This window comes from Micromys minutus (assembly GCF_963924665.1).
Source record: "Micromys minutus genome assembly, chromosome: 30".
In the NCBI taxonomy this organism is placed as follows: Eukaryota; Metazoa; Chordata; class Mammalia; order Rodentia; family Muridae; genus Micromys; species Micromys minutus.
The window spans coordinates 28,134,718-28,157,465 of NC_137965.1; the positions used below are offsets into that span (position 1 = coordinate 28,134,718).

At 34.4% G+C, this 22,748-nt stretch overlaps 1 protein-coding gene across 1 annotated transcript in view; it reads right to left on the bottom strand.

Annotated features, from left to right (window-relative positions):
* Positions 1-466: 466 nt before the first annotated feature.
* LOC308439937 (vomeronasal type-2 receptor 116-like) overlaps positions 467-22,748 on the bottom strand; it is a gene marked incomplete at both ends in the record, with an annotated part of 40,940 nt that continues 18,658 nt past the window's right edge. The window contains 5 exons of the mRNA XM_080941883.1: positions 467-1,395; positions 7,847-7,970; positions 16,619-16,834; positions 17,536-18,327; positions 20,261-20,555. Coding sequence (XP_080798009.1) covers positions 467-1,395; positions 7,847-7,970; positions 16,619-16,834; positions 17,536-18,327; positions 20,261-20,555 — 2,356 coding nt within the window. The remainder of the gene's footprint in view (positions 1,396-7,846; positions 7,971-16,618; positions 16,835-17,535; positions 18,328-20,260; positions 20,556-22,748) is intronic.

Genomic DNA, 22,748 nt, shown 5'->3' on the forward strand with positions numbered 1-22,748 from the left:
CAATCTTTACATACAAAGAAAAGTTTGACTAATTCTGCGTTACAATCTGTTTTACATGTACTTTTGCTCATTGTAACTAGTAAGACCTTAATGCACACTATCAAACCTTTGAAAAAAAGCCAAACATTCATATACATTTATGCAAAAATGCTTAAAATTTGTTCTTTTATTTTTGTTTTTTAAAATAAAGTTGTTAAAAAAATAAAGTGTACATTATCCCTAAATCTTGGATTACCCAAGATACAATCCACAGAGCACAAGAAGCTCAAGAAGTTGGAAGACCATAGAGGAGATGCTTCAGTCCTTAAGAGGGAAAACAAAATATCCATAGAAGGAAATACAGAGACAAAGTTTGGTGCAGAGACTAAAGAAAGGACATTTTTTATCTTCTAAAAGACCCAGGTGCTTGGGGGATTCCAGAATAAAGTTCATTACACTAAAGAAAAAAAAAAACTATTTTTTTACATTATACTTTAAGAAATTTCTTCTGAGTAGAATGTGTCTTTTTCCTGATTTGATTAAGTGAATTCTTGTCTGGTCTCAACAAGATAATGTAACACTTGGGACCAAATATGAAGGCAAGGAGTGCTGTGCTGGAAGCCAAGATAGAGAATACTTCCATAGCCACCATGGTCTTTCCTTTAGTGCTGTGGTAGACAGGGAGAAAAGTCACCCAGACGCAGAAGAATACCAGCATACTGAATGACAAAAATTTGGATTCATTGAAAGTATCAGGCAAATTTCTCGACAAAAAGGCCATGGTGTAACTTCCAAGGGCTAAGAAACAGAGATATCCCAGGACAGAGTGGAAGGCAACAGCTGAGCCCTTGTTACACAAAATAATGATGTGTCCATGTTCAGTCTGGGCATCTTGGTCAATGAATGGTGGGGATGTTGCCATCCAAATTCCACAAAGAATAAGTTGGATCAGAGTGCAGATAGGAATGATGTAGTTTGGACCCCTTGATATCATTAGCCACCTTACCATTCTCCCTGGGAAACTGACCTTAAAGGCAAGCACCACAGTAATACCTTTGGCTAACACAGTGGATAGAGCCATAGTGAAAGCAACCCCAAAGGTGGTCTGCTGAAGGATGCAGGTGGCTGTGTTCGGCTGACCAATGAAGTTCAAAGAACATAGAAAACAGAATTTTAGTGTGATGAGCAAAATGTAAGTGAGAGCTCGATTATTGGCCTTGACAATAGGAGTGTCTCTGTGCTTCACAAAGATGCCAATTATGAAGGCTGTAAGTGCAGATAAGGTAAAAGATATGCTGGCTAATGCCATCCCCAAGGGTTCTTCATAGGCCAGAAAGGTCACAGATTTTTGGTAGCAGTTGGTTTTCTCCTTATTTGAATAATGACTCTCTGAACACTTCACACACTGCTCTGCATCTTATCAGAAAAGTAGGTTATCATGAGATCAGAAATCCAAACTAAGTCAATTCATTTTATTGTGAGACAATTCTAACTATAGACAGTCACAAAAAAAATCACTGTACTGTATTTTCTCAGGAAAAAAGTAATTAGTATTGTTCATACAATTCGATATTTATAGTGTACACCTTGCTCCTTACATAATTATTTATGTATTTATATTCACATATTATAGGATTTGATTCACTTTTTCCTTAATTACCACACTCCTTCATGTCCCACAGTTTTTATTCAGAACTCAATGTGCTCTCTTCTCTACATTTCTCATTTTAATAACCACCCAGTCTATTCAGTAGCAGCAGTATATATACAACTGGGAAAGGCCTCAGTTTGATAATGTGTAGACTTTCAAGCTGGACCTATGTAAAATAGTATTGTATCTTTTCAGGTACCCTTCAACATTCAGTAAATCCTTAACAATATTAATTGTAACTTAACTTGGCTAGCTAAATATCTTCTCTTTTTCTACAGTATTTTTCTGCCTTTAATGACAATGTTATATCTCTTTTGAAAGTAACTGGAATACTAAATTACATTGCAGAAACCTATGATGTCACTGATAATAATAATAATTTACATATTTTTGATTTAAACATGGGATATCTAGTCAGAGGAAGAAATTTTGAAAAATATATAATGTTTTTTATATGTGAATAATAAATTAACTTTTTCCTTAAAATCTCTTTTTTTCAAAATCTATTCATTCTCTCCTGAAGTTTATTGAGTAGACTCTATTACATTATATAGTGCTCAAAAATCACCCAATAATACATTTTTATAACATTTATCCTAGCATCAATAAAATATTCTTAGAAGATGTAAGGCATTTTCAAAAGTTATAATATTCTGCTCAAAAACTTTATTAATTCTTTTTCAGTATTATGACAAACTTAAAATAGATGCTCCAAAATTTTTTAGTTAGGTTACTTGGGTATGGTAGTTAGAATACACATAGCCCAGAGAGGGACACTATTTCAAAGTGTGCATTTGTTGAAGGAATTATGTCACTGTGGTTGTGTGCTTTATGAGCCCCCTTCTAGAAGCCTGAAAGTGAATCTTGTTCTTGAAGGTTTCACCTAAAAATGCAGAAATCTCACCAACTATTGTGCCATCCCTGCTTGGATGCTGTCATATTACATGTTTGAGAATATTTTATAGAACCTCTGAAGATGTAACCCAATCCAGATGAAAAGTTTATCTTATAAAAGTTGACTTGTTAAAGTATTTGTTCACAGCAGTAAAACCATAACTAAGACATGAGTTAGTACCAAAAGTCCAGTTCTACTATGACAGGGTTGGTCAATTCCCTGCTTGGATAATATGGATTTGAGGTTTTTAATTTTTAAAGCACCAGAATGCTGTAAGTGGGACTAAATGCATCATTCTTGTAGGAATATGAAGCTTTTGTTGCTGAGCATGATTTGAAATGTGAAAGCCTGGTTCTACAAGTTTCACAGGAAAAGAAATTTTATTTGGAGATATTCTTGTAGTATTTGGGTGAATTATGTGAATGGCTATTTACCTTGTCTATAAAGCCTAAATAAGACTAAGATAATAAGACTTATGTTAACTGAATTGACAAAGAATGTCTCAAAAAGTTAAACAGAGAATTTCTTCTCTGTTTAAGTATCATAAAGAACGTTTTCATGCAGGCATAGCAAGCTCAGAAAGAAAAAAATATAATACATATTTTTCAAGTAATGTAAAGGGGAATCAGTTAAGGGAAGGAAGTTTAATTCTATGTTCAAGGAGGGAAATAATTAAGAGAGTTGGTGGTAAAATCCCACCCAAATGAATGTTTTGTTTGTATATTCAGTCTAAAAAGGATTACTTTGGAGTTTTAATCTAGAATGAACTACAGTCTAGAAATAGAGAGCACACTAGTGATCCATATTTTGAGGACAAAAAACACAGACTTATACCTGTATCATGAGGAACAGTGGTCATAAACAGCTTAGGGCCAGTTATGGTGGTAAAATCTTTTAATCACAGGAGACAAAAACAAACAGATCTCTGAGTTGAAGGCAAGCATTTGATAGAGCAGGTTTCATGTAGGGAAAAGCATAAACCCAGGTGTAATTGTACATGCATTACATTTCAGCATTCAGGAAACAGAGCCATGCAGATTTTGCATCCATGGTCAATGTACAAAACAAATCCTCTGACAGCCAAGCTTAGGCCAATACAGAGTTGCAAAACCAAAGCCAGAAACAGAATAACAAAAGCCATATTCCAGCCACAGAAAGCCCTGACTCTGGAGTATGAGTCAATAAGAAGAGATGAAGGGAATAATTGATGCTGGTTAGTTGGAGCTAGGAAATTACCAATAATTAAAAATAAACCAGTACCACTGAAATCATTTGGAAAATGTTTTCTGAGAATACAGAGAAACAGTGTTCTAAAGATAGACAAGGTTGTACCTAGTGCTACTGAAGGACTTGGTGTTAGAATCACACAGGTGTTGCTGATTTCGAATGTATGAAGGGTCAGGGAGAATACCTTAGGCTTAGGACTTTAAGAGGCCAGGAAATGTCATTGATGAAGGTAAAGCCTCAGTTGCAGTTGATGTTCCAAGCCTGGAGTGGTCATGTAAAGAAGTAGAGGCATTCATATCACTATGAAGAGAGCCTATGAGGTTATTGGTGAAGCCCAGCTGCAGTTGAAGACTGAAGTGTATTGGAGATCACCAGTACCATGGGATGATCACCAAGGACACCAGAAAAAATAGAGTGGAGTCAACAAGATCCGAGAGTGGTTCATAGGGCAGCTCGAGATGTGATACAAGCCATTCAGAGGAGCCTAGAAGATCATGTGTGGATAGTAGACAATGGGCCAAGAAGATATAATGCTGAAGTTGCCTTGAAAACCCCCAAATTTTTAATATTTTAGAGCCTTGTGTAATCTGCTGAAAAAAGCTGCTATCAAGAATTACAACTGGCCAAGGAGAAACAAGCTTGTTGCTGTCAACAAAGATTAAAAATGAGTAGAGGCCTGAAGACTTCCTTAACAACAGACATACTTATCCAGAGTTTGAAGTTTGACCATATGGTTTGTGTCTTGCTATGGGGATTGCAGTTAAGAGTTTGAATGAATCTCATTAGAAACTTTGATCTTGCATTTTAAACATTGTTTAAATATTTGTAGACTATGTGGATCTTGAAAGTTAGAGAAAAATATATGTTTTTTATACTATAACTTGATTTTACCTCTATAGAATCAAGTGTATAAACAAGCCTATAGCTCACAGGGAGTGAAAAGCTCAAGTTTGATTATGCTTGGCCCAGATAGTGGCATTATTTGTAAGTGTAGAGTCACTGGAGAAAATGTGTCATTGTGGGCATGGGCTTTAAGACTCTTATCCTAACTGCCTAGATGCCAGTCTTTTCCTAGCAGCCTTCAGAAGAAAATGTTGAATTCTTAGCTCTTGCTGTATAATTGCTGACTAGATGATGCTGTGCTTTCAACTTGACGATAATCAACTGGACCTCTGAACTGGTAAAAGGACCCAGGTAAATGTTAGCCCCAAATAAATGTTGTCCTAACAGGAGTATCCTTTGTCATGGTATTTGCTCACATCAGTAAAACCCCAACTAAGACAGTTGAATACATAATATTTCTACATGTCATAAAATTTAATTAATTTTCAGTATCAATATTATTTCACTAATAATATTCAATTGATATTTTGATATATAATAAATATAGAACTACCTAATTGTTCAACTTTCTATAAGCAATATTTGAAATTTACAGTATTTACCATTTTTTAGCTTTATACTGTTGTATAACATAAATAGTAACAGATACTGTCCAGATTTGTTCTTAGTTTATGAACCAGTTATTATGCGTACAGAAGATATATCCAAAAATTCACTTTATATGTCTGTGTGTGAGTATTTGTGTGTGTTTGTGTGTAAGGATTTCTTTTTATTAAAATTTAAAAGTATAATTTATTATATAAAGCTAATATTAAAATAACAGAGTATAGACACTTTATAAGAAATGAACACCTTTCTATGAAGTAGAGAACTGTTTCAAAATCAATAAATAAATTGTGTTAGAATTTGAATAGGGATTACTTTGAATATGGACATTGCTTTTGTTCAGACAGCTACTTCCACTATGTTAATCTACTGATGCACAATCAAGGGAGATCTTTCCATCTTCTGATATTTTCCTCAATTTCTCTCTTCATTGAACTAAAATTAGTTTCATACAGATCTTTCACTTACTTTGTTAGGGCAACATGAGGATGATATCATTTGTGTTTCTTCTAAATGGTATTGTTTCCCTAACTTCCTTCTCAGACATTTTATTGCTTATGTATATGAGATTACTGATTTTTTAGCTAATTTTTATGCAGAAATATTCTTGGATGATTATATCAGCTGAAATAAGTTGTTTATGGAATTTGAGGACACAGAGATGGTTCAATATGCAAAAAACATTAATGTAATCAACCATATAAACAAAATCAATGAAAAAATATGATTATCTCATTCAAAGCCTGAAAAAATTTAAAAACTATAACATTCCTTCATGGTAAAAGTGTTGGAGAGATCAGGAATTTAAGGACTTACACAGCAGAAGTAATATACAGCAAACCATCAGAAAACATCAAATTACATGGAGAGATACTTGAAGTAATTCCACTAAATTAATAATCAAAACAAGTTTGTCTACTCTCTGATTATCTCTTAAATATAGTCCACAAAGTTCTAGATATAACAATAAAGCAACAATAGTAGATAAAGGATACACAAATTTGACAAGAAATAATAAATGTATCAACATTTGTTAATGATATCATATGAAGTTTACATAAGTGACCTCACACAATCTACCAGAGTTCTTCTATAGCTAATAAGTACCTTAATTGGCTGGATATTAAGTCAACTCAATTGAATTAGAAGCCCTCTAACACAGACTTATTGCTGTATAGAAGAACTGCTGAAACAAAAGTGGGGAAAACACCACAGAAAAGCATCCCAGTGGAATACCCAACTGAGTATTCAGCTCATGGGGAGACACCAAGACACCAATAGTTTCTTGAATCTGTGATGTTCTTACATACAGGACACTAGTATATAAGAATGTCCTCTGAGAGGCTCATTCAATAGGTGACTGAGACAGATGCAGCTACTTAAATCCAAACACTGTAATTTAGTTAAGAAACCCTACAAGTGAATAGAGAAAGGAAGGAAGAAGAAGAAAATAAAGGTGACCCCATTTGAAAAGCACAAGTTTCAACTAACAAAGACCTCTGAGAGCTCTCAGACACTGAGTCACCAGCTATACATCACACTGTATAATTTGATTTAGGCACCCAGACTCATATATAGCAGAGGACTGCCTTGTCTGTTCCTAATTCTTTTTATCTAGATACTTGATAGGTCACACTGGAACAGAAGAAGTTGAATGTTTTAATCCTGATTTGATAAAGTAGCAGAAAAAAAATAGAGACTAGATGTCACATGGAATTTTATAACTGAACATCAGCTCCAAGAAGTTCACCTCCTCCTAAAAGATCACAGCACCTAAACTTTTGTAATGTTTCCAGTAACAAAATGCAGAGTTCTGTAACAGAATTTGAGGAAGCCTTCAATGTATAGAAGACTACAAAAAAATTGATTTCTAAACACACAAAAAAATTGCCATGAATTCAAAACACATGAGAAAGTTTATTATATTTATGGAAGCTTAACTCAGTCCAAATTTCAGCATGGATATTGAAGGTAGCAATGAAGATACCCATCCTGCCAATAAAATAAGGTATTTGGGGTTGTTAGCTACTGAATGAAAAACCAGTATTATTTTTCAGGGTGTAGCACAAGGTCCATTAACAATCTTTAAGTGACATGTATACTATGAATTATAAATGACTATCCATAAATGTATTAAATGGTTAAAATACAAATTTTGGCAATTAGGGAAGGGAAAATGAATCTGGGAGGAGTCTGTGTATGTTGAATGCAATGAAAACACATTTTGTGAAATCATTAAACAACTAAAAACGAAAAATGAACTGTTAATAATCCCTGTGAAGAATCAACAAGTCTGAACCTTACATGGTTCTTTAAAAATATTAAAATATATTATTTTAAAAAAATGAAAATTTATCAATATATTCTAAATGGCAGATTAAAATGAAAAACATTGAGAAGTACAGGGGAAATATTAGTGTCTTCCAATATCAATATTGGCATAGGATTAAAGATGTATATGAAGTGTGATTTGTAATGGCTGTGGTGAACTATTTTAGAGGATGATGATGAATCATGACATTTAAATTTTTTAAGGAAAGAAATAGTAAGATTTATATCTGACTTGTAATGGGATCTTTTTCATTTGCAAGCATATTGTGATATCCCATGTAAAAATAGTAAATTAGCGATAAAACAGCATTTACCTGTTTCATTAGAAATCTCATTATCTGCACAAGGAGTGCATTTGTAGCAGCAGATGGCCTGACCCTCCAAGGTTACTTTCCTGAATCCAGGCCCACAACTCTCACTGCACACAGACTGAGGGATCTGTGAAGAATGAAAAGAATGTTATCTAATGGTTAGGTTTTTATGAAAAACCATAAAAACAGATCTTCAGTTTTATGATAGTAAAGGGTGACACATTGTTATTAACACCTAAATTCATTTAAAAATTATAGTTAGTAATGGTGGGGAGACCTGGATATTTTCAACAGAAAGTACCAAATACCAGAACAGCAAAAGAATTCCAGGACCCAACATGGTTACTATTAGCTGAAATACCCAAAACAAGTGATCAAGAATCTGATGAGACCTGCCCGCAAAGCACTTGTGTATCAACCAAATGCTCGGGCCATTTGCTAACAGTAGAGATTTAGAGACACAGGCCTGGTGAGACTGCACCGTGAGTAGCCAAAACACAGAGAGGGCTAGGCAGAGCTTGTGGTAAATGTCGCCCTCAGTTCAGTGGAGTCCAAACCCTGGCATAGGGACTCAGGATCTGCCTGAAAAGCCCTGGCTCTAAGTCTTGACACACAGGCACACAGTAAGGCATAAGCCCTTATCAGTGGGAGCAGGAGGAGTCTGACACAGAGGCCCAGGGAGAGCAAATCAGGAGTCCTCAAAGAGCAGAAAGTACTGTGCTATTGGGAAAATTACTGTGCTATTGCATCCGTTGTGGCCTAGAGAAAAAACGAGGTCTCTGCAAGGTAGGACTCATGACCTTTTGATATAGGGCTGAGCTACCAGAAAATCCTCACAAGAGTTCCCACATCTGAGCCCACAAAAACAGAGTTGAGTCACTGCTACCAGAACTCACTGCTTGCCCACCCAAAGCCAAACACTCAAAATTGGTTTTGTTCTTGAAACCACAGGCCCTCAGGTCAACAAGAGAGACAGGTGCCAATCACTGACAACAAGATAGCAAGAGGAAAATAAAAGAACTTAAGCAATGGAAACTAAAAAAAACTGGAAACATCAGAACCCAGCTCTCCAACCACAACAAGCATGGAATGCCAAACACTTCAGAATAAAAAGAACTCAGACCTGATATCATAGCTCAAAATTATAATGGAGATCTTTGAGAAGAGCATAAATAACTCCCTTAAACAAGTACAGGAGGAAATTCATAAACAAATAGAAGCTTTTAAAGAGGAAACACAAAAAAATCACTCAAAGAAATCAAAGACCTGCTTGAAAACAGAATCAAACAGAGGAAGGAAATGATAATGGAAATAGAAACAATACGGAAAACAAGAAAAGAGATAACCCTGGAGATGGAAAACCTAAAAAAGAATTCGGGAGTCACAGATGCAGGCATCTCCAACAGACTAAAAAAGACGGAAGAGAGAATCTCAGGGCCCAAAGACAGCATTGAAAACATAGACAAAACAGTCAGAGAAGACACAAAAACCAAAAAGCTCCTAACCTAAAATGTCCAGGAGATACAGGACACAGTGAGAAGACTGAACCTAAGGATAATAAGATTAGAAGAGGGCAAAGAATATTAACTAAGAGGCACAGAAAATATATTCAACAGAATCATAGAAGAAAACTTTCCTACCCTTAAGAATGAGATGACCATGAGGACAAAAGAAGCCTACAGAACTCAAAACAGAGTGGACCAGAAACAAAACTCTTCCAGACACATAATAATGAAAATGCCAAGTGTTCAAACAAAGAAAAAATACTAAAAGCAGTAAGGGGAAAGAGGTCATGTAACATATAAAGACAGACCAATCAGAATTACACCCAATTTCTCAAAAGAGACTATGAAAGCTAGAAGATCCTGGACAGACAACATTCACAGCCCCAGAGAACACAAATACCAGCCCAGGCTGCTAAGTACAGCAAAACTCTCAATCACCATAGATGGAGAGACCAAGATATTCTAGGAAAAACCTAAATTTATACAATATCTGAACACAAATCCAGCCTTACAAAAAATAATAGATGTAAAACCCAACACAAGGAGGGAAAGTACATCCTAAAAAAAAAAAAAAAAAAAAAAAAAACCAAGAAAATAACTAAGGAAGAAAATCAAAAGAAGAAAGACACACAGACAAAATTTTACATCTAAAAAAAAATAACAGGAAACAGCAACCACCATTTCTTAATATCTGTTAACATAAATGGATACAATTCCCCAATAAAAAGACATAGGCTTTCAGACTGGATACTTATACAGAATTCAGCATTATGCTGCATATAGTAAAATCATTTCAGGGACAAAGACAGACAACATCTCAGAGTAAAAGGCAGGGGAAGAATATTGTATGCAAACAGCCCCAATAAAAAAGCAATAGTTGAATTTCTAATATTCAATAAAGTAGATTTTCAATGAAAATTTATCAAAAAAGATAAGGAAGGACACTTTTTACTCATTACAGTGAATATATATCAGGAGGAACTCTCAAACCTTAACATATATGTACCAAGTACAAGAACACCCATATTCATAAAAGAAACCCTACTAAAGCTCATAAAATACATTGCACCCCACACAATAATAGTGGCTGAGTTCAACATACCACTCTCATCAAGACAGATCATGTAAGAAGAAACTAATCAAGGACTCAGTGAAACTAACAGAGGTTATGAACCAGTTGGCATTAATAGACATCTACAGAACATTTCATACTAAAACAGAAGAATACATCTTCTTCTTAGCACCTCAGGGTACTTTATCCAAAACTGGTTATATAATCGGTCATAAAACAAGTCTCAATAGATATAAGAAGACTGAAATACTCCCATTCATCCTAACAGATAACATGGACTAAGGTGGATCAGAAAAATCAACAAAGAAACCAAAAAGCCCATATATACATGGAAGGTGAACAATGCTTTACTAAACAATAGTATGGCCAAAGAAGAAATAAAGACAGAAATTGAGGGTATTCTAGAATTTAATGAAAACTAAAATACAACATTCCCAACCCTATGGGATGCAATGAAAGTAGTACTAAGCAGAAAACTCATAGCACTGAGTGCTTCCAGAAATAAACCAGAGAGAGCATACACTAGCAACTTGAATGCACAGTTAAAAGTTCTAGACAGAAGGAATCAGATATACCCAAGAAGAGTAGATGGCAAGAAATAATCAAAGTCAGAGCAGAAATTGACCAAATAGAAACAAAAAGAACAATTCAAGGAATTAACAAAACCAAGAGCTGGTTCTTAGAGAAAATTAACAAGATTGATAAACCTTTAGGCAGACTTACTAGAGGTCAAAGAGAGAGAGTATCCAAATATGCAAAATAAGAAAGGAAAATGGAGACATAACAATTGAAACTGAGGAAATTCAAGAAATCATTGGATCCTATTAAAAAACCTATACTGAACAAAGAGGAAAATCTGGAGGAAAGGAATGAAATCCTAGACAGTTAGCAGATACTAAAGATAAACCAGTACCAGGTAAACTATCTAAATAATCTCATAAAACATACAGAAATAGAAGTCATCAAGTTCCTCCCCACCAAAAAATCCAAGGTCCAGATGGGTTCAGTACAGAATTCTATCAGAAATTTATTGATGACATAATACCAATACTCTGCAAAATATTTCAAAAATAGAGTCAGATAGAACACTACTTAGCTCATATTTTAAGGCCACAGTAACTCTTGTTCCTAAACCACAAAGAGACCCAACAAGAAAATAGAACTTCAGACCAATAACTCTACTGAACATTGATGCAAAAGTACTCACCAAAAACTTTGGAAACCGAATTCAAGAACACATGATAACAATCATTCAACATGATCAATTAGGCTTCATCACTGGGATGCAGGGATAATTTAATATATGAAAATCCACCAACATAATCCACCATATAAACAAACTCAAAGGAAAAAAAAACACAAAGTCATCTCACTAGATGCTGAGAAAGCATTTGACAAAATTCAGCAACCTTTCTTGTTAAATTTCTTGGAAAGAACAGGAATCCAAGACCCAAACTGAAAATAATGAAATCAATATACAATAAACCAACAGCCAACACCAAACTTAACAGTGAGAAACTTAAACAATCCCATTAAATTCAGGGTCTAGACAAGGCTGTCCACTCTCCCCCTACCTATTCAACTTAGTACTGGAAGACCTGGCTGGAGTAATTAGATATAAAAGGAAATCCAAGGGAAACAAAACGGAAAGGAAGAATTAATAATATCATAATTTGCTGATGACATGATAGTATTTGTAAGTGAATCCAAAAATTCCACCAGAGAACTTCTATAGCTGATAAACAAGTTCAGTAAAGTGGCTGGATATAAAATTAACACAAATAAATCAGTAGCCTTCCTCTACTCAAAGGACAAACATGCAGAGAATGAAATTAGGGAAAAAACACCCCTCACAATAGTCATAAACAATATGATATACATTGGTGTGATTATAACTGAGCAAGTAAAAAACCTATATGACAAGAACTTGAAACCTCTAAAGAAGGAAATTGAGGAAGATCTCCAAAGATGGAAAGATCTCTCATACTGATGGATTGGAAGTATCAACATTATAAAAATGGTCATCTTACCAAAAGAAATCCACAGATTCAATGAAATCCTCATCAGAATTCCAACACAATTCTTCATAGTGTTGGAAAGAGCAATATGAAATTTCATCTGGAATGACAAAAAACCTAGAATAGCAAAATCTATCCACAACAACAACAAAAATATCTGTGGGCATCACCATTATTGACTTTAAGCTATGTTACAAGGCAATTGTGTTAAACCCACATGGTACTGGTACAGGGTTAGGCACGTGTATCAATGGAATAGAATAGAAGATCCAGAAATGAACCTTCACACATACAGTCATAGGAGTTGTAAGCATTCAATGGAAAAAAAGACTGCCTTTTCAACAAATGGTTTTGCTTCAATTTATCACTCAGCATGCAGAAGAATGAAAATAGACCCTTTCTTATCTCGTTGTAAAAAGCTCAAGTGCAAGTAGATCAAAGATCTCCACATTAAACCAGGTACACTGAAACTATTAGAAGAGAAATTAGGGAAAACCTTAGAAAACATACACACAGGAGAAAATTTTCTGCACAAAACACCAATGGCTTGTGCTCTAAAGTCAAAGATCAACAAATGGGACTTAATGAGATTGCAACGTTTCTGTAAGGCTAAGGACACTATCAAGAAAATAAAATGGCAGCTAACAGATTGGGAAAATAACATTATCAACTCCACATCTGATTGAGGCCTAATATCCAATGTATACAAGATCTCAAGAAGTTAGACACCAGAGAATAAAACAATCCTATTAAAAAATGAGGTACAGAGCTAAACAAAAAATTCTCAGTTGAGGAATATGGAATGGTGGGGAAGCACCTAAGAAATGCTTGACATCCTTAGTCATCAGGGAAACGTAAATCAAAACAACCCTTACATTCCACTTCAAACCAGTCAGAATGGCTAAGATCAAAAACTTAGATGTAAGCAGATGCTGGAGAGGGTGTGGAGAAAGAGGAACACTACTCCACTATTGCTGGGGTTGTAAACAGATACAACCACTCTGAAAATCAGTCTGGCAGTTCCTCAGAAAATTGGACATTGTCCTACGTGAACACCCAGTTATTTCACTTCTGGGCATATACCCCAGAGAAGCTCCAACATACAACAAAGACAAATGCACCACAATGTTCATAGCAGCCCTATTTATAACAACAAGAAGCTGGAAAGAACCCAGATGTCCTTCTGTAGATGAATGGATACAAAAATTGTGGTATATTTACACAATGTAGTACTACTCAGCTATCAAAAACAATGACCTATAAAATTCCTAAGATTTTCAATCTATCTAGACAATATCATCCTGAGCGATGTAAACCAGTCACAAAAGAACGGACATAATATACAGTCACTGATAAATGGATAGTAACCCCAGAAAGTTCTGAAAACCCCAGAAACAACTCATAGGCTATATGAAACTCAAAACAAACACAGGTCAGAAAATAAAAGCTTCAGTCCTTCTTAGGAAAAAAATAAATGTAAAGCATCCTCTCAGAGTGTGGTACACCTGGACCTTAAATTATTAATAACACAAGAGCTAAGATTATAGCCTTGGGGCAAATTTTGGTATTCAAAGATCATTATGCTTAACCTATACTCACCAAGAAATCTCTTTCCATGTTCTGTTCTGTTCTACATGTACTTTATGCTTATAATAACTATTGGGTTTTCAATGCATGCTATCAAATGTCTAAAAGAATTAAGTACTGGCAAAATTTTAATCTTACAGTGTTAAGCCAAAATGACTTTTTAAAAACCTGTATATGTATCCCTCTTTTTAAAAGTAAAGTTGTAAGAAAAAAAGATTAATAACTCAAAGATCTAGGTCTATCGACCATCAGATTGTCATCATTACAGTTCTGAAATATCAAATTAAAAGAATGCAATATATTGTAAAATAATTTAGGTTGATATTTACTTTAAATAAACACCTCAAATCCATTTGTAAAGATATAATGTGCAATATCAAAAATACTTTTTGAAGAGACCTTATTCAGAGTTTAGGCAGGGTTCCCAGATTAAGGATAGGGTCACCCACCCATTTCAAATGTATCAAGCTAGAATTGCTCCTGTCTATGGGAAATATAGGAATGGAAAATGGAGCAGACACTGAAGGAAAGGGCAACCCATCCCATACTGAAGCAAGCAAATGCAGGCACTATTGCTGTTGCCAGGATGTGCTTGCTGACAGGAGCCTGATATATCTGTCTCCTGAGAGGCAGGGTCTAGGAGCACACTTTCATGCATGCAGGGGGAGGGACATGTCACAGGGAGGTTGCAGAGAATAAATCAGGAAGGGGAATAACATTTAAATGTAAATAAAATAATCAATAAACATTAAAAAATAAATATTAAAAATTAAAGGAAATGCCATGAAAGGGCAAATGTGTTTTAATTTTGGTGTGTGAATTATCATAGACTCACAATTTTGGAATTTTAGTCAGTTAAGAACAAATTTGTGAAGTATTGGTGATCAGGAACATGATAGAGAAGGCCACTCGGTCCATACAGTTGAACACTTTACTTTCTGATATTTGGGTTGAACATCTTAACTTCCACCATTATTGTGAATCTTGACAGTCAGTTCAAGAGGACTTATAATTGTCATGGAAGCAAATAAATACACCCTTAAATTTAAAAATCATGAATTTTCAAATATGATACCCTATAACATCAAACTGTTATTTGAAGTTTTTATTAAACATTGGATGAGATAGGACATATTAAGAATCGAACGACAGTTATTCATGCTAATAAAGTTATTATGTGGTATTTTGAACTAAAATGTTTAATGTAGTCTATTTTTTTGCTTTATTGTGACATATTATGGGATGCTATTGAATTTTTAGGTCTCAGACTTGCTGATAGAATTACTAAACTGTGGTAGAGAAATGAAACATTATAATTTTTCCTCAATTCCAAGTTTCTAATATTATTTATGGTTAGTATGTATATACAGAAACATTTTCTTTCTGTTTCCTATGCTGTCTCTAGTATAACCACTTGCCATGCCTCTGTCTTTGGTAGACTCTGGCACTTCAGGAAGCATAGACCAAAATATAATCTTTCTTCCAAAACTCGATTTTTGTCATAGTATTTGAACATAAAATAAAAAATAAATTTCAATATTGTTTTATGATATTATTCACAAATGACTGATTCCACTCTAGTGCAGTCATACATTAGTCATTTGGAGATGTAAAATTCCTCTGTTAACCTGTTTGATTTTTTTTTACACATCGATTTTTTTATTATTTTTTAACTTTATTTTAAAAGACAAAGATAAAAGAAAAAAATTTGAACATTTTTGAATAAATGTATACAAATACATTTTTGTAAGTGCTTGGCTTTTTTTTTAAGGTTTGATACTCTGCATTAAGGTCTTACTAGTTACAATGAGCAAAAAGTACATGTAAAACAGGATGTAACACGGAATTACATTTTCTTGGTGTGTAAGGATTGAGCATAATGGTTATTTTTTTGTTTTCTAGTTTTTTTGTTTTGTTTTCATTTTTCTTGAACTTCACATAGTCTGTAGGTTGTTTCTGGGGAAGTCCGAGCCTCTGGGGTTAGCATCCCACTATCAGTGACTGCATATTATGTCTGTTCTTTTGTGACTGGGTTATCTCACTCAGGATGATAGTCTCTAGATGCAACCATTTTCTTAAGAATTTGGTTAAGACATTGTTTCTGATAGCTGAGTAGTACTCCATTGTGTAAATGTACCACAATTTTTGTATCCATTCATCTACTGAAGGGCATCTTGTTTCTTTCCAGCTTCTGGCTATTATAAATAGAACAGCCTCTGGAAATCAGTCTGGCGATTCCTCAGAAAATTGGACATAGTACTACCTGAAGATCCAGCTATTCCACTTCTTGGCATATACCCCACAGACACTCCAATATAGAACAAAGATACATGTACCACAGTGTTTGATTTTGAATTAGAGACATATTGGGAAATATAAGCCACATATAAGTTAATACTTGGGGACTTATTGAACACTATATACTTTCATTGACCTGAATCAAGGAAACTGAATAGTAATGATACTATTATCACTTCATGGTATTTTGTACTGTTACTAGAACTGTAATGAAACGTGAGTCAAGCAGCATTATTACAAAAAAATAATTGGGTTCATTATACTAGATCAAAGCATTTAATAATTCATAACCTACCTCTGAAAATGTTTCTGGCCATTGAATCATCTTTTCAGACAAAGACAACTGTTGATCCTGTGGAGCCTTTGCAGAAAAAGATCCTATTTTTACTTTTAGTCCAAGACCCTTTGGTAAATTCCAAAGGTTAATAATATCATATTCTGCATCTACTGTCTGTTTCCAATCTAAATTCTTGTTGTCTCTCACCTCAATGTCCTTCAGGAAAGTGTTAAGCTGAAAACAGGAAAATATTTTTATTAAACTGTACCCAAGGGACAGAACAATATGTGAGTTTAGAAATGTGTCTTATCATTCTTAATTTCTGACGTGAACATCAACATGAGTGAAAAATCCCGTTATAATAAGTGAAAACCTGAGCATTCAGAATATCATTCTGCCACTTAATTATCATTTTTCATTAAATGAAAACTAAGAACCAAGGCTAAGCCAGCAATCAATGACTACTGATCTATAAAAAGATTAACTTTTTTTGAAACCTAGCTAGATCCACTCATTCCAGGATATTTTTAGAGGCTCAGAGACTCAAAGGAGGATGAGATTCTGATGTCTAGAAATTCATTGAAAGGCACCATTTTTATATAAACCAACCATCATTGTTTTATTAAATGTCCCTGTGCTATCTTCTCTTGTAACAAATATATGAAGAATTGATTTTTTAAATTCCTACCATTAAATGAGAAGAATTTTCCAAAACATATTGAAGATATAATCTTGAGGTTGACTAACCATATGTGAAACTGGTATCCTGCACACAATTTTACATCATACATGTGAAAATACCATGACTCAAAGTAAGTTTACAAACACAAAAATTTCATGATTGTGAACAAGATAAGCTGATTTTTACAATACCTAATTTATTATATTCTCATATGTCATAGTACTGACAATAAATACAGTAAAATGCTTATTACCTGCCTTGGAAAGAACACCAGTCCTTCACCACTTTCATAATTCTGCATTTGAAGTTGCTGAACTCTCATCTCATGGAAGCTGTGAGCCACAGCATACACAGCATTGTAAATGCTAATGCTCTCTTCACTCATGGACACATCAAATATATAACTAGGTAATACATCCAAAGAGGCATTGGTTTGACAGTTTTCCAAAACTTGACAATTGAGATCAGAAAAGGAGCACTTGAAGAAAAAATTCCACATCTTAGGAAGATAAATGTCTTCTGGGTATTTATTGGGATTTACTGTTTGAATGAATTTGGTAAACTCAACATTCTCTCTATAATTGTGCTTAAAAATTAGGCTTCCATGGAATGAGTCTAAGAGGAAATAATCAGCCATATCTGTAACATGGTGATCAGTGTTCATGACCCAGACATTCCATGTCAATCGCCTTTGCCCAATATTTCTCATGACACCTTCTAGAGAATCAATGTCACCATAAATAATTATTACATTTGTGTCATCCACATTTTCCCAAAAGTTGGTAAAATATAAAGTCCACGCAGCTGGGATCATTTTAATAAAAGCTATGCAAATACCATTTTTCTCCATCTCCTGTCTAAAATCTGATAGAATTTTAATTCCTTTGTGGTCATCAGGGAGAATGAGACCAACCCATGTCCACCTAAAATGAACCATCAAAGAAACCATGGCAAGTGAAAGAGATGTGTCTTTGGGGGCCATCTGGTATAGAGAAGAATACTGACCACGGTCACTCAGCAGGGGATCATAAGGTCCAAAAGTAATCTGAGGCAAATTGTAAAAAGAAGAATATTAACATCAGACAAAATTACATTGCTAAAGCAATAGATTTTAACAGGAGAATATTTTAAGGGAACATTCAATTCACTACATTCTACAAAAATCTCTGTTAAGCCTATAAGTTTCAAGGACTTACATGGTTTTATTTACTACACCATCCTTCCTCTTACAAGAAAGAAAAATCTGAATGGAACTCCATTTATCATGGCATTGCTGTGATGTTTGGATAATTGCATATTCACTCTTTCAGTTTAAAGACAACTATACCCCAAGTGTTATTTTTATTTTAGATACATTAGTGTTTTGCTTACATTCCTGACTGGTGAGGGTGTGTTAGATCCCCTAGAACTGGAGTTACAGTTACTTGTTAGCTGGCTTGTGTGTGCTGGGAATTGAATCTGGATTCTCTTGAAGAGCAGTCAGTGCTCTTAATCTGAGGCATCTCTCCAGCCCCTCTGAGGGTGATTTTCAAGCTGAAGAGTATTATAATCTTTTAACCAGATTGACTACAATCTGCACTAGTTATTTCTTGACTACTATGATCGAGCATTTGACAAGTATATGAATGAATGGGTTGATTTTTTTTAAGTTGGTAGGTGGTACCTCCTCATGCTGGGGAAGGCATAGCAGCAAGAGTGTGGGACAGTTGGCCACATTTCCTCCAGGATCAGGAAGCAGAGAAATGAGGCTAGATAAGAAACCTGAAGGCCCACACTTAGAAAATTCTTAAGGAGTGCATGATGTCGGTCCAGGCTCTTCTAGCTTTCATAGTCTCTGTTGAGAAATCGGGTGTGAGTCTGATTGGTCTACATTTATATGTTACCTGACCTTTTTCCCTTACTGCTTTTAGTATTCTTTCTTTACTTTGGACACTTGATGTTTTTACTATTATGTGTCGGGAGGTATTTCTTTTCTGGTCCAACCTATTTGGAGTTCTGAAGGCGAGGCTGCGGTGAAAGAAGAACACTTCTCCACTGTTGGTGGGGTTGCAAGCTAATACAACCACTCTGGAAATCTGTCTGGCGATACCTCAGAAAATTGGATATAGTACTACCTGAAGACCCAGCTATTCCACTTCTGGGCATATACCCCAGAGACACGTTAATACACAACAAAGATATATGCACCACAATGTTCATAGCAGCTCTATTTATAATAGCCAGAAGCTGGAAGGAACCCAGATGTCCTTCAGAAGACGAATGGATACAAAAATTGTGGTACATATACACAATGGAATACTACTCAGCCACCAGAAACAATGACTTAACCAAATTCTTAAGAAAATGGCTGCATCTAGAGAAGATCATCCTGAGTGAGATAACCCAGTCACAAAAGAACAGACATAATATGCAGTCACTGATAGTGGGATGCTAACCCCAGAGGCTTGCACTCCCCCAGAAACAACTCACAGACTGTATGAAGTCCAAGAAATAAAGAAAACAAAAAATATACATATATTTACAAAACAAGAAGACTTTGACTATTTCCATGTTGCGTTTTGTTTTGCATGTACTTTACGCTTATTGCAACTAGTAGGTTTTCAATGCATACTGTCAAGCCCTTGAAAAACATCAAGTACTGACTAAAAAATATATTCACATGGTTTTATGTAAAAATTATTTTAATGTCTGAAAAAACAGTACTGACAAAAATGTATAATTTTAAGCAAAAAATGTTTAAAATCTTTACATTTATCTTTGTTTTGTAAAATAAAGTCATTTAAAAAAAAAAAAAAGAAAGAAAACCATTTCTCCCAGTAGGCCAAATTAGCTGGTAATCACTTGTTCAAATGCATAACTTAGGGTTCTTTCCATATTCATATAACAATAAAAGGCTTCTTTCTAAAAAAAAAAAAAAGACAACTATAATATGAAAAAAGAGGATTTCCTTTCAGTTCCCACAAACCAAATTTTCTCACCTGTGGAAATTTAAAGAGTTGAAAGAATGTCCCAAGTTGAGCAGATGTTATCCATGATGTTCCTGTGAGTGCAGCAGTTAAATTTCTCCTTTTACAATTATAATTAGGTAAATCATCTCTCTGCCCATGAGCAGTGAGCCAAATAATAGCATTACTAAGTGTTTGTTTCTCAATGAATCTGACATTGTAGAAATCAAATCCAAGGGATATGTTGGGTAAAAGGTTTGGGTTCTCATTGATCTCCTCAATAGCAAATAGCAGAGCCAGAATATACTGGTAGTTCTTAAAGTTATATCTGGGTTAATGACATAAAAACACAAAAGAGGGTAGTATATATATCGTTCACATCCACATTTTAGTACAGAAAATTTTATAGCTCAATTTTGATTCAATATAATGTGTAATTTAATTTCTTTAATATGAATAGATGAATTAGATTAGAAAATGTATTAGTATTAGGCAAGATCTTTTACCACTACAACTCATTAATTATACTTTTTCAAACCACATACTATTTATATTTTAATGTTTGATTCTTTCCACACTCTTTTTACAAATAAAAAAACATTTACACCAACAGAAGTTCTATTAGAATCCAGATATTCACCTTTTGTGCTTCAATTATCAAAACCCATTATTTTATTATCAACCCAAACACATTTTAAAAACAACATGTTAATTAAATAATATTTTGAAGTTAATTTTATATTATATGTGGGCAATGTAGCTATTTTTCTGATATAAATGTTTAGTATGGCAGCATGGATTTGCCAGTATCAGAGAATAAGCTAGGAAAAGTCTGCTTTAGTAACTGAATAGATGATTTTAAAAAAAATACAACACATTCACTTTCATTTTAATCATTATGTATATCTATGGTGTTTGTGCATGTGGCTGTGTGCATGTGTGTCTCTTAGGATGTACATATGTATGGCGTTCAGGAACTATGAATTTAAGACACTGGGTTGATTCTTAGCAATATACTTTATTTATGAAGAGTTTATTTGTTTATGTATTTATGCATTTATACATTTATATTTCTCTTCATTTAGTGCTCAGCTGTTTGATTGTTTATTTAATAGCATAGGATTTATTACTTGATTATTATTTGTTGTGTATATCAGGCTACTCTTGAACTCAGAAATATCTACCTGTTCCTTTCGGTAGACTACTGGGATAAAGACTTGCTAGAATTATTTATTTTCTTACCAAATATGCCTAGATTTCTACAGAGCAAATTTATAGAAATTTACTTGTGACCCTCTCCTATCCTTTATATGATCAGTGGATTATTGGTATGAACTCATACTTTTTCGGGAGTTATAAACTCAGATTCCCATATTTGGGGTGTTCTACTCTCTGAAAAATCTGCTCATCTGTTTAATAACTTTTGTTGGAAAACACATTTTGTTCTGAAATGTTTCAAATCCACACTCACAAAAGAGTATCACTTCATCTCTCTGTTAAAGTGAGTTGATCAGAGGGAAAAAAAAGGCCTTTACTAAAGATTTAAAAAAAAAAAAAAAAACCTTATTTTAAAAAACATAGAAAAAAGAAAAAAATTAAACATTTTTGCATAAGTGTATACAAATACATATTTGTCACTGCTTGACTTTCTTTTTCTTTTTTTTTAAGGTTTGATACTCTGCATTAAGGTCTTACTAGTTACAATGAGCAAAAAGTAAATGTAAAACAGGATGTAACCCGGAATTAGTCGACATTTTCTTGGTGTGTAAGGATTGAGCATGTTTTTTTTTTTTTCTTTTTGTTTTGTTTTGTTTTTTTCTTGAACTTCACACAGTCTGTGAGTTGTTTCTGGGACAGTCTGAGGCTCTGGGGTTAGCATCCCACTATGTGACTCCATATTATGTCTGTTCTTTTGTGACTGGGTTATCTCAATCAGGATGAAATTCTCTAGATGCAACTATTTTCTTGAGAATTTGGTTAAGTCATTGTTTCTGATAGATGAGTAGTACTACGTTGGGAAATGTACCACAATTTTTGTATCCATTCATCGACTGAAGAACATCTTGGTTCTTTCCAGGTTCTGGCTATTATAAATAGAGCTGCTATGAACATTGTGGTGCATGTATATTTGTTGTATATTGGAGTGTCTCTGCGATATATGCCCAGAAGTGGAATAGCTGGATATTCAGGTAGTACTATGTCCAATTTTCTGAGAAATTGCAAGACTGATTTCCAGAGTGGTTGTATCAGTTTACAACCCCACCAACAGTGGAAAAGTGTTCCACTTTCTCCACAACCTCGCCAGCATCGGCTGTCATCTGAGTTTTGGATCTTGGCCAATCTGACTGGTGTGAGGTGGAATCTCAGTGTTGTTTTGATTTGCATTTCCCTGATGGCTAAGGATGTCAAGTATTTCCTTAGATATCTCTCAGCCATTCGATATTACTCAATTGAGAACATTTTGTTTAGCTCTGTACCCCATTTTAATAGGGTTGTTTGATTCTCTGGTGTCTAGGTTTCT